The sequence below is a fragment of the Neodiprion pinetum genome, chromosome 5 (assembly GCF_021155775.2).
Source record: "Neodiprion pinetum isolate iyNeoPine1 chromosome 5, iyNeoPine1.2, whole genome shotgun sequence".
Taxonomy (NCBI): domain Eukaryota; kingdom Metazoa; phylum Arthropoda; class Insecta; order Hymenoptera; family Diprionidae; genus Neodiprion; species Neodiprion pinetum.
Genome location: NC_060236.1, coordinates 21,486,446 through 21,499,699, shown reverse-complemented (window position 1 = coordinate 21,499,699; position 13,254 = coordinate 21,486,446). Strand labels below are relative to the sequence as shown.

Sequence of the window (13,254 nt, the reverse complement as noted above, 5' to 3'; positions counted from 1 at the left end):
GTTCAAGCCTTTACGTCAACTGGAACACGTGCCTTTAAGCTCCGAAAGTTTTGAATGTAAAATGCATGTTGTTTTTTTAACCAGTTGTTTCATTTTGTATGACCGATTTGAAACTTGGCAGAGCTGTTGCTGATTATAATAGGAACAAACCCGGAAAATTTCGATATTTTGTAATTAATTTCCCGAACAAGAAAAAGAAATATATTATAAAATTATGATAAAATTTTGATACACTTAGGATTTGTTCGTATCATTATAAGCAACAACTACGCTAAGTTTCAAATCCGACCCTTAATTTATACCAAAGTCATAAAAATCGAAATAACTGGCTATAAAAACTACATGTATTTTACGTTTCAAACTTTCGGAGCTTATTGTTAGAGGCACACGTTTCAGTTGACGTAGAGGCTTGAAAACTTTACACTGAATTTTTCGGAATGATTTGGAACAGATCTGTGAGGGTATTCCATTGAAAATTTTTCCGACCTCCAAATAAGGACCACCCTGGTATACATGCATACATGCATATGATGTAATAACGAATAATAATAATAATAGTAATGATAACATTAATCATAATAATAACTGAAACCCCGATTTTTGAAAAAAGTCGGCCTACTTCCAGTGTAAGGATAACTACTATTAATATTGTTTAAAAAGAAAATGTATCCACGGAATCGGTAGACAATAATGTATCAATATTTGCGGATATATACACATTTGTAAAGAATTTTATCATCGTTGTAATTGATATAATCTGTTTGATTGAATGAAAAAACACGAGAAGGAAACTTCGAAAGCTTTTGAAGCAAGATTGAAAAAATAAAAAAAAGAACCATACACGCTTCGTACAAGTTTAATTATTGTTTTCTGTCATGACGCAAAATCAATTAAAAACATTATTTTTTCACCAATTTGAAACGATTCATTTTATTCGCTAGATTTACGTTGTATCAAATTTATTCGCGATTGTTTGTATTGCTCTTCTGGAAATTTGTAACAAGTGTGAAAATGTAACGATCCATGTATATATTCATACCAAATGAGCAAAAAAAAAAAATAAATAAAAAGAAACAAATAATTTGTGAGTATATGCATACCGGTTCCGTCGATCGTTATGTATACTATACATACATATATACATACAAGTATTGAATAATATGTATATATGTATATTCTATACTACATATGTAATAAATAATATACATGTATATATATATATATATATATTTATGTATTATTGTATACATATATATATATATACATATATACGCATATAAATTATATGATAGTTAACTACGTATAACGAAAAAAGAAGGGAAAAAATAGAGACGAGGGAAAAAAAAGAGAAATTTCGTGTAATACGCCCAACAGGATAATCAATATAATCGTGTTATTAATCTGCGTTTTTTAATATCAGCGATACTCGCCCAACGTACGTATGCAGCACGAAAGCTGCGTCGACAAAAAATTGTTTTCAATAAACTGTTACATTACCTGAAAAATAACCACGACTCACTTTGATCATCCCTCCCACTCTCATTCGTAGATCGTATGTGATAAAAAGAGGTACACGCCTGGAAAGGTGGATCGAAAAAAATTGCACCCGGTATGTTGCCGACAGTACCGCAAAGTTGATAAAACAGTACGAGGATCTCTATTTCTTGATTGGTATTTGTTCGAGTAGATATCGATCGATTTTTAAAATCGATTCTGCTCTTCAGTATTTTTGTGTTAGAAATTAGTATCATCGGCACGTCAAAATTAACCGACTACAGTTTATTTATTCTCCGCTCATATTGAATATTCTCATTCTCATGGTTGTATTTTACTAATTATCAACGCGTTGATGATATTGTCCCAAACAAAATATATTCCGATATCACAAGCGTACCGCAGTGGAAATTACAATTTTTATTCAACATAAATTTTGTTTAGATTTTGTTCCGAAATTTTTCTGAAACAAGGTTAGTCCGTCTAAAGCCCATTATCCACAAGCGAATGAACACGAATAAACAATGCGTTCACCGCGAGAGGCAAAGGCGAACGGTATACATAGAGAACGGGGTATAAAGAGAAGGAAAATCTTCCGTCGTAAAAAAGAAACAAAGCAGCTCACCTCGAAGATAAACGAGAAACGAGCATTATACCTCACGATGATTTGTAGAGAGAAACGAAACCGTCGACTACATCGTAGGTGAGGACAAGAATTTCAAATTTTCATACCATCAAGTGGAAATGATCAAATATGTCATAACGTGTATTTTTTTCGTTTTCTTACCTTTAGGAACCAGCTTCGAAACATCGAAAAAATTCTGCCGGCTGAGCGACTACTTCCTCGGCTTCGATCATCAACCTCGGTTCAGAGCCTTTCGAGTGTTACTTACTTGGGTACTTTTAGGAAAATACCCCAACTCATTGTTCTGGATGACAATGAAGATACCGAGGGTCCTCGAACTTATCCTCAGAGGCACCAAGTGCTTTAAGGAATTTAACAAACACTTAAAAGCAGAAAATCCTTCTTTAAGTTGTGGCGTTATCACGTGAAAGAACTGTCGTATACTTGATACATCGTTCGACGTCCTTCAAAACGCGCCAACACTGTACATTTTATTTTCTCTTATAGTAATTATGAACGAAAATCCTATGTAACGAAAATTGTTTACAACTGAATACTAGTAGGTATTACAGATAATTTTCGGCGGCAATTTTACTACTAAGATAGACGGTGGTGAGAAACCGGGATGAGAGACCGGCGACGGCTTCGATGTCGACTTTTCCAGTTCGCAGAAGCTGAAGCTGGTCCAAAATCGTCTCATCAACGTATTCGCGGCTCTTGAGCGCGGCTATTTTGGCCTTATCCGGGGCAGCGAGAGGTTTGGAGGAGAGACCAAGGGCCGAGAACTCGGATGGATGAATGCCGATCCATCGAGCACCGGGGAAAGCCAGTTGCCGATCTTCCCGCGATCGAGTAGCTGATCCGTATCTTCAATGGAGTAAGAAATTCGAGGAGTAATTGAAAGGGGGAAGGGACCAGAGGAGTCTTGACAAACCTGTATATGCACATGATCTCAATCCCGAATGGATCGGCATCGACGAGAATGTAAACCGGAAGCTTGAGCTTGTTGCCAAGAAAGCTGACCAGCATCCTCGTGTTGATGTCCGGGTATCCCTTTCCGGTAACTAGGATGCAATTCAGGTACTGTGTGCATTCTTCGCCGATGAGTCTTTGGAAAACGGCGTCCTTCTCGACTACCAAAACGTATCTTGCCGAGGTTCGAGCCGATGTGACTCGGTTGACGTTCTGCGGTATTAGTACACCACCCGCAACCTCACAGCTGACCAAATCTTCTTTTGAGAAAGTCAGACTCAGGTCACCGCATACCAGACCTTTACTTGTCGCGGTGAAACCTGGTCAGAATTTGGAATATGTGATGGGAATTTGAGCCAGAGGTGCGAATAAAGAAAATTTGGAAGGTCGATGATTAATTAATTATGCCCCACGAGGTAGGAAAAAAGGTGGGTCAATTACAAAGGTGATGAACAAGGTGAGAAAAATGATAAAGAACATGCGATAAAGATGAAAAACATTGAAGCGAAAGATAAGGTGACTTACAACGTGAAAATTGTAATGAAACACTTGGATATAAGGGAAGATGATTTAATGACTATGCAGAAGAAGTTCAAGGTAATAATAAGAGTATAGAAAAGATTGAAAATGAGTGGAATATTACGTAATATTCTATGTTTACAATTAAGAAGGAGGCCAATAATGGATAATTTAAAGAGGAACACGAGGATCGTTTTAAAGATAGCAAAAATGTAATCAAAAACGGAAGAAGAAATACATAATAGACCTGTTGAAAGAACATGAAGAGTGAAATAAAAAATATCACCAAAGGATGCGAAGAAGATTAACAAGAAGCTGAAGAATACAAAACAAAAATTGAAGAAGATGCATGAATCTCACCCAATTGCCATGGTGGGCATTCCAGAAGGCTGGCAACATGGTTGACGGCGTTATCGAGGATGCGTTGATTCTTAGCGAGTCTAGCCGAGTTGCGTTCGGACTGAAGTTCGTAGTAGAGGGATCGCCGAGTTTTGCTTGTGCGGTTAATCAGCATTTTGTGAACATGGGACATGAGAGTGACAAGAAGAGCGAGGTTCTTCCTGCTCTGCTTTCGCCTGAAATCGACAGTTATCGATCTGCCAGTGTCAGAATCCTTTTCTGATTCCAAATCCTTATTCACAGGATTTTGGGCGTTCTGCGGGGTTTCTTCATCGTCAACGAGCCAACTCAACGATTTTGAGCTGTCAAATGAGGTCAACGGATTCAAAGCACAATCGCTCAAGTTTCGAGTGCTGGTTTGTCTGTTTCGAAATTGTTCAACGCTGTCCTCAAGTTCAGCTACTCTACCACCTTTTCTTGCCTCCTTGTAAATCAACTTGGGAAATGTTCTCGAACTTATTTCCTTGATCAATTGTAAGGTGAGTTCCTCTATTCGACGGATCGTCAAGTTCCTGATGATAATCAAACCGTTCATTCGAAATTCGAACCCAATTTTACAACCTTTTTTCTTTTTTTCGCCCTTGTTTCTCTTTACCCTACAATTTCTTACCTAACTCCGTCATCGCTGACCTCTGGTATCTCGACAAACTTTTCCTCCGATCGGAAAGTCATATTCCTTGATATGAGCGTCTTTATTGCTTGTATAACAGAATAATATCTATTGTACGATTGATGAAGCTAACTTGGGTTAATGGGCGAGTTTATCACTTTTGTTCTTGTCGTCTTCCCTTCTCTTTATCTCATCGATTACCAAAACTGGAACAAAAAAAACATAAACTGACCATTACTTACTCCGATTAATTAATCAGAAGCATCTTCATATCATGCATGCACCGATCATTCCCTCGACGATAAATTATCAACTGCTACGGAGTTATGTATGCATGTTGCATCAACCATCGGTTTCTTACTGAACAGCGACGAACAGCGCGATCGGTCACTAGTTACCATTCGTCGATAAAGTCGGTTTTCACAAATTAGCCTACAACTATCGACAGAACGCGGACGGATTCCGAGAACAGAAATTTATCGTTGTAGTCGCGGAACCACATTTCTATATGCGTCCTAATATTTATTTATAACATTCGACCAATCTCATGATCACGATTATGGTAAACATTTGTGTTATTTTATACCGATAGAAGTCTGAGCATGCCTTTTTTTAGGTTTTTGGCTTCTTTTTTAATTCGTATTTTCACAATTTTCTGAGACAAAAAATATTTCTCTTTGATGCTATTCCTTTTTCTTCTCTTTTTGTCCCTCGGAATTATTCTTACCTTTATTTTATAATTTTTCAATCTAGACAAAGAAGATGATATAAAAAGAAAAACAATATCGCATACGGTCGTAGTATGTAATGAAAAAAATCGAAGAGATTGAATAAAGCTCGACTTGTTGCCTGCTGCCTTTCTGTGAATACTCGACGGTAAAAAAATGTACAAGAAAAACGTTCAGCTTCAAGATTTTATCTTCCTTTTTTCAAGAAAGGCGCGTAGGTGTACCCCAAATTCAGGCAAATTTCGATACAATCGGTTCACTACAATGGTATTTTTTATCTGCTATTGCTGCTTCCGAATATTTTCTTCTATCTCTTACTTTTGGAAGTCGTCTATATAGCACACATGCATATGTGTATACTAGACAGTATAAAAAAAATCGACTATTTTTCAAAATTCAAGTTGGAAATATTGCTTGAAATGACAAAAAAAAAAAAAAAATGCTGTCCAAGTTTGAGCTTTTAATATTATTGTTTAAAGGTGCCTCATCGCGTTTTTCTACTTCCCATGTAAATAACATGGAAAAATTTTATTTTAAACTTTGGATTTTTGTAAAACATGATTTGAATAACATGGGAATTTTTTTTTTTTTTTAACTATCGAATTTTATAACTCGTCAACGCGTTAGTGTACCGATAGGACCGGAACGTGTATTTGTAGGTAATTGAACGCTCTACAAAAAAAGGTTTTTTTCATCATTTTATGATAAATCTACTCATTCAAAAGTTATTTAAGGTCAAAGGTCAACAAAGGACCTTGGAAATATAAAATCGCGACGAGGCACCACTAAATATTAATATTAAAAGCTGAACCTTGGACGGCATCTTTTTTTCGTCGGTTGGAACAATGTTTTCGACTTGAAATTTGAAAAAAAAAATAGTCGATTTTTTTGATACAGTCTAGTGTATACCCACACCGGAGGTAACAACAGCAGCAGCGCCGATCGAGAAGGGCCGAGAAATCACAATGGTTGTTGAGTGTCTTTAGTTGAACAGTAGCCCCATTCAATGGTGGATCTAGGTGGCTGTGCAGGCACAGGGCTGCCTCGAAGGCAGGCGTTCTGAGCACACAGCAGCAGCAACACAAATGCACAGCGGGGCGTCTCTCACTCAAGATTCGCTACTCGATATGAATGCTCCACCACTGTGTAACATACGCGTATATAGGTATACATAAATGGTTGGATTTTCGTTCCCGATCAACTATAATATTTTATTTATACAAGTATGTTTCTGGGCTTTTTTCTCCATATTTATCTCCTTCATTACTATGAGAAATATATTTTACATCTATGGCATGTCGTTTTGAGTAATACGAGAATTCTATTCCAGAAAAACAGATGTTTCGAAAGCCCATTTTAAGCAAAAATTGGAATTTCGACTTTACGAATCATGTACGCGGAATATAGGAATGATTTTCATCTCTCTTGATCTGGTGAAAACGGATGAAATGAATAAATTGAATTTCTCTGCTTTTTAAGGGTGTTTTGAGCGCATAACAATGACGATGTGTAACCGGGGTCACCATAGGGAGGTTTCGCAGGGGTTCGGTCCAGTCGCAATTACAGACCATAGAAAAATAGAGAAACACGAGGGATTTTGCGCTTCGAACGGTATATCGTAGTACATAAAGTATGATAAATCATTGTGGACATGTAAGGGAATCGGGAGTTTTTCCTTATATGGAACAGCGTGTCCAGTGTGGTAGTATTTGCATCTGCAACTGGACATATCACGGTGATTTTTACAACCATCACAATGTACTGCCTAATGAACCGAGCATCCAAAAGTGCCAAAATATTTGTTGAATAAGTGTGAATAATTTCCATGGTGGTATAAAATCATGACCAGGATCAATTGTAGGGAAAAAAACAAACGACTTGGTCAATAAAATAAGAACTTAAACTATATTTTGTCAGAACTTATGGTTGCTACGAAAAATTGTATTTTGAGAATCGATGTAAAAGTTTTCAAAAACACGAGGAATTCGATTTTATTCAAATCCGATTTGCCAGGATTTATTGTTCAGAAGATAGTGGGATGATTGTGAGTGAAATTTTCATAGACTGATCTATTCTTGCATTGCGTAAAAGAGAATGAAAGTTTGACCAACTATTCGGTTACACTTACGATACTTTTACTGTGTTTATAATGGACATCGGTATGTGTACCTTCTGCAAGGAGGGTTGAACGAGCTTGTTCTGCCTTACAAAGGGGTAGGTATAGGTAGTTAGGGCACAGATCAGGTTAGGTTCGGCACTGTATTTCATTGTGGAATAAGTGTATTTTAAAAACACCCTTAAGACGACCACTCAAACCCCTCAAGTGGCCCGTATACCTTCGCTAAAATATATACCACGATGCGATGATGATGATGATGATGATGCTCTTCTCAAAATATCGGTTGCGGCATTCAGCACATTGAAGAATCTATGAAGTACAACCGTGCCGTTATAATGCCGTTTGTAAGCATTCAAGGTGGCCATAGAAGCTGCAACATTTAGCGATTGTTTTTCCATTCGCTGACTCGATTTTTACAGAATTGAACCAGATTTCCGTTTTCCCTCCAAACTGGAAGTGACGGGATTTTTTTCACATGGTACAGCGATTAGCATAAAACTCTCCGAGAGCTTGTCCTGTTTGAAATTCAATAACCACGGGGTTTTCCACTCCGTTGCTCAATTTCGAATTGTAAACTCGCGAATGATGGAATTAGACTTGTGAGCTGAGAATGGAATGAGGTGACATGAGAATGTCAAAAGCGTCAATCTGGCTATCGAGCGTCCTATTTCCCTGTGCTCACGTGTTGAAAAAGAGAATCACGATTTGTGGCTACGGTAGATGTGCTGGATTTGCCAGCCGAAGAATGTCTAATACCTGTTCAATCTCGTTTCCGGTTGACGAATTTCATGTTTTCACATATTCACTCTCTGCACGTACAATTTTATAACAGTCGATATCCTGGGCCACCTTCTTAGCGTTCTTACGCTTTTCTCCTCATCTCAATCCATCGGGGTCGAAATACGACCCCGATATGTGGGCACCGACGACTGTTACTTAAGGTGCGCTTCTATAGTGTTGAGAAAGCGGCGGTGGTGGAAGGTTACGAGCGTCAATCGAATATCGGCCGAATTACGCGACGGGCAGTCTTCTTTGTGCTTTTGGTTGAGGTTTTTACCCTATGAGGGTATCTCTTGCCTTGACGACGTTTGCATTTGATCATAAAAAATATTCTCAACTATTTTCACGTATAAGATTCACAGAACTACCACTCCCGGAGTTCAGCAAAAGTTAATTCCCTGCAAGAAGCTATAAAACAACCATTGAACGGCTATAGCTAAAGTCAATCAATGTGCATTTAGTTGAGGCGCACAATTTGTACCAAAAGCGTTTGATTATTAATCGATTTACCTTTCTTAATACCAAAATCGTTTACCGTTCATTTAATTTCCATTAATCGCAGCTCGTTGTGTTATCGTGAATAAATTATCTGTCATCGTTATTCTCGATCATGTTATTCAACGATGTCTGGAACGAGAAATCCACCAGCATCGTATCCTATTGAAAATTTCAACAAATCAATATTATACTGCCTAATATCGAACGCGGGATCGATGCGGTATTCTTGATACAGATTTCGGTTCAACCCCTCGAAAATAATGATTTACTTATACGGTAGGTACATGCTTAAACGTTACATACGAAGGTATAGAGGGCAGATCTTATCTGCCGTATACGGTACGATTTCTTTCCTTTTTTTCTTTTTCTCTCTTCACTCTCCACACCGTGACGCAAAAGTCGAGTCCTTACGGTGAAAATGTGTTATACTTGTACAAAAGTGTCGTATGTGGATACCTACATACAGGTATACACACGCGTGTATTGGTGGTTGCAGGGGACCGCGATAAAATCAAATCTGTCCAAACAGTGCGGGGGGTCGTTGCGCGGTTGTATGAGGTAAAAATTTTGCGGAGAGATGTGGGGCTGGGCGCTTTTTCACGCGCGAGTCAACCGCACGCAGGTAGGATTACCCATTGCTGGAGAGAATGAGAGGTGGAAAAAACAACCCGTAGCCATTAAAATTTTTTTCCCATACACGTTGCAAACCGAAAAAAATGAAATTGGAACAGGAATAGGAAAAAACATGCGAGTAAACGATAGTAATCAGAAAACGTAAAGAGAGAAACTAAAGAGACTTGGGTTGTAAAATATTGGTTCGATCTAGATTAGCTGTTAATACGAAATTTGTTAAAAATCCTACCGAGTCTACATTGTTGAAAGAATCTGTCTGAAATTCAATACACATTTGTTGGAAATATTTTCATGCAGATACAGTCTATGAAAATTCAAACACGATATTGACAATTAAAGAAGTGTGCTTTAATAATAAATTCACCGTGTAGTAATATTATTATGCAAGTGTATTTTGTCAATCACGTGTATGTAAAGGAATTTCAAGCTGCAAGTATACGAAAATGTTTTCCTTTATCGTAATATTCCATGTTACATGCGTCGTATTTTTAATTCGACCGCGGTTAATATTCTAAACTATATTGCATTTTCAATGCTCTGTTGGTTACGAATAATTTAATATACAAATTTTGCAATTTTCAGTAAAAAATTTATCATTACAAAACATGATTTGTAAATTTCGCAGCGGGTTTTGATTTCGACTATCGTGTGTATTAAACTTTGCATCGATACATGAAAATTGATGTGCAAACACAAATTTAGCTATGCAAGGGTATGAATGGTTATTTCATATACCTAATTTGTAACCGTCATACGACTTTGTATTATTGGAAATTTAAAATCTCTTTTAATAGTATAGATATGCCACTTTTTCAATTTCCCACGATGAATCACTATTTTATAACGCATCATCTGATTTTGAGTAAAGTATTTATTTCACTTTTTGATTTAAATTTTCGTGAATTGCATAGGAATAATACATTAAACTGTCACATTCAGTGTTCTTACAGCATTTTTATTTACCGTATATTCCAAGAACATGTTAACCCTCTGTGATTGATAAGAAATTAGTAAATAAATTATGCAAAACAGTAGAAATTGGCGAATTATTATTTGACGAAATAGCCGAAAGAGAAGAGCCCTCGATCATCACCACAGTTTTTCGTACACTGAATACATGTAACATAGTATGGTATAGTTATTGTAGCAACCACGCTGGTTCACACACTCTTGAAGAGCGCTTGACTCTCTAGTGCCTACGTACTTATCGTTTCATTTCGATTTGTTCTGATTTCGTGTCAAGTCAGGGTCGGAGAGCGAAGTACTAGAGTAGGTACTTTTCATACACAGCTTGGGAAATTCCTTGCCCTTCTCTCCCGTTGCCGTAAATTTTTTTCTTCCATCTAATTCTTCCGTCTACTCAACATTTTCACACTCTGTCACGTCATTAGTTTCCATCATTGCGTTTTTTATCACCCTAACATCGTCGTTCGTTATTTTCATGGTTTTCTTCGTCGCGTTCACGTTCTGCATCGCCCTCACGAAATCACGAAAGTTTCTATGTTTTCGGTTTTCAACGTTTATGCAAGATTCGTGAGTATGTGAAAAAAATTAATGCAAAAAAAACGAAATTATCAAGAAAATATAATAATCGAGAAGAGGGGGAACGGAGTGTTCCGTAGGCTTTAAGGGACATGGGCCAGGTGGACGATCTATCACGCCTATCTCCGTCTCCTTCCCCCTCTCCCACGAGTCCTCTTTCTCTTCCTCTGGGGCTTTGCCGCGCTTATAACGTGCGCAAGTATGAATACCGGATTGCCGTATGTGCACGGTGTGAGCATAGGTCAGTAATACCAGCCGGATTGGTTGCGAGGTGATTCGGTTTTAACCGACAAACCAGTGGCTTAACCTATCCCAACCGAACGTCTTTCGAGACAATCTGCAATTCATCATCTTCGCAAATGATCGTGATACAGTCTGCAGAGCCGGTCGCGTGATGCGTGATTCCCAGGGCTACGAGTTTAAAAAACTACAGCAATTATGCAGCTACTGCACCTGGTGCTCTGGCTTTCAGCGTATTTATTCAATCACCCGTTCAACAGAAAAGTGAGAAAAGAAAGAAATAGACACTAAATTGCGTACTGCAGACGCAAGTACTTTGCGCATAGGCTGGGTTGAGTTGGGTTAGGTTAGACACGGCATTGCGGTCGCCGGGTAAGCCGCATCTGCCTTTAGAGTACCTTCTGCTTTTTACCACAGTTTTCTACTTCTTATTCTCTTTTTTCAACTTTTACTCCAAGATCACTCAATATATCAACGCGTCTATGCACCGTGCAGATTTTTGCCAGACGGTATAGCAGTATATGTCAGCAGTCTGAGAGACGCACTGAAAACGGCAACCGGTTAAGACGCCTGAGCTCGCGAAGTTTCGCCTCTACGCCGTTCACACTTCCAATAATCGAACAATGCTTGACTAGATTAATTGATTCTTACGCCACTGGTCAGCAACACAACTTCGAATCCAATAATTATCCAGTATTCTTGGTAGGGTGCAGTGCGTCGTTCGCAAAAAAATACGAAAAATACTGGAAGAACAAGTATGCAGGTCAATTTACGGCTCCCTGAACTTTTTTGCGTCAACATTTTCTTTTGTCCGTAGCCCGGTAGGAATTTAGTTCGAGGAGGACCTCAAGTGTTATCGGTAATTATCGCGGTCCACAGCGGACTTAGCTTTTCCCCGGTTGGGATTATCGGTGAGGGATGAACAGCCATCAACTGTAAGCTCGCTCTCTTAGCTCGCGGAGGAACCTAGGATCAATTCTACTCCTCGCACGACGGTATAGATAAGGAAACCGGACTCGCAGGAGTCCGCTTGACTCCGAACCTGAGACACGAAAATCAAGAGGTTGAAGCAGGGTTCCAGTGGTCATGCTGTATATATCTATATGTATACGTCCGTAACCTCTGAAAGCTAGCTATAACGATGCCACAATAAAACGATTCGCAATTGCCACCACATTAATGGCCTCGATTGGTACATCAAGAAATTCGAAATTTAGGCACAAATGATCTATTCAATATCCATTCAATATACTATTCGAATGAAAATGGATAGAGAAACTGTTCGAAATTCAATTCAACACTCAATAAATGGCTTTGGGTTTCTACGAAATCGCATTAGTAAATTCATAAAATTCGTCTCATTCCTTTATCTCTGCACCAAATGAAAATGCATTGTCTGCACAGAGTGTTTTTGTTCGGGGTTGTGTATAAAATCGGGCTGTTGAGCCCTTTTTCGCGATTGCGATACATGGACTTCGATACGACAACGTCGAAATCGACTAGGGCACCCCGTTAAACACTCATTAGAATACGACCGTTTGTTTGAACCTATCTTGAATTTCGATTGTACGTACTGGCGCAGTGAATAAATTGATACGAACTATCATAAGTATGAATCAAACAATGGTGGTACAATAACGGTAAGGATGTGTTTGGTGGTGTTTCAAACGATGCCTACGAACGTAGTTGCGTCTGCCCGTCGGCTCGCGTTGCACCGGCATTGTCCACGATCCAAACATATGTTTTTCATCGAGTGTTAAGCTCTTAACCGACGATTCGACGCATGCCTACAAGAGTCGACTAGCTGATCGAAACGAGAGAGAAAGACGGGTCCCGACTATTCCAGCAACATATTCCTCCTTCACTGCAAGGAAAACGGAACTGCATGTACACGCATACCTACGGCTGTCCTCCCCATCACCTGGACTATCACTCGACTGTCGTGCCAATGCTGCAGCACGCGCCGTTATACCTTCCCTACAATTCAATACGCATTTTACTCTACACCTTCACACACAACGATCGAGGCTCCACGGTGAAACTATACACCCACCCCAACCCAGCCAGCCAGTTCCAACTCCTCGATCAGAAAACG

At 38.8% G+C, this 13,254-nt stretch overlaps 1 protein-coding gene across 2 annotated transcripts in view; it reads right to left on the bottom strand.

Moving 5' to 3' along the window:
* Positions 1-2,161: 2,161 nt before the first annotated feature.
* The window catches only part of mei-W68 (meiotic W68), a 58,596-nt gene continuing 47,503 nt past the window's right edge, over positions 2,162-13,254 (bottom strand). For both annotated transcript variants that reach the window (XM_069136296.1, XM_046629060.2), the window contains 4 exons: positions 4,620-4,825; positions 3,971-4,521; positions 3,054-3,411; positions 2,162-2,986 (listed from right to left, as the gene is read on the bottom strand). In XM_069136296.1, coding sequence (XP_068992397.1) covers positions 2,686-2,986; positions 3,054-3,411; positions 3,971-4,521; positions 4,620-4,681 — 1,272 coding nt within the window. In that variant the 5' untranslated portion in view covers positions 4,682-4,825 and the 3' untranslated portion in view covers positions 2,162-2,685. The remainder of the gene's footprint in view (positions 2,987-3,053; positions 3,412-3,970; positions 4,522-4,619; positions 4,826-13,254) is intronic.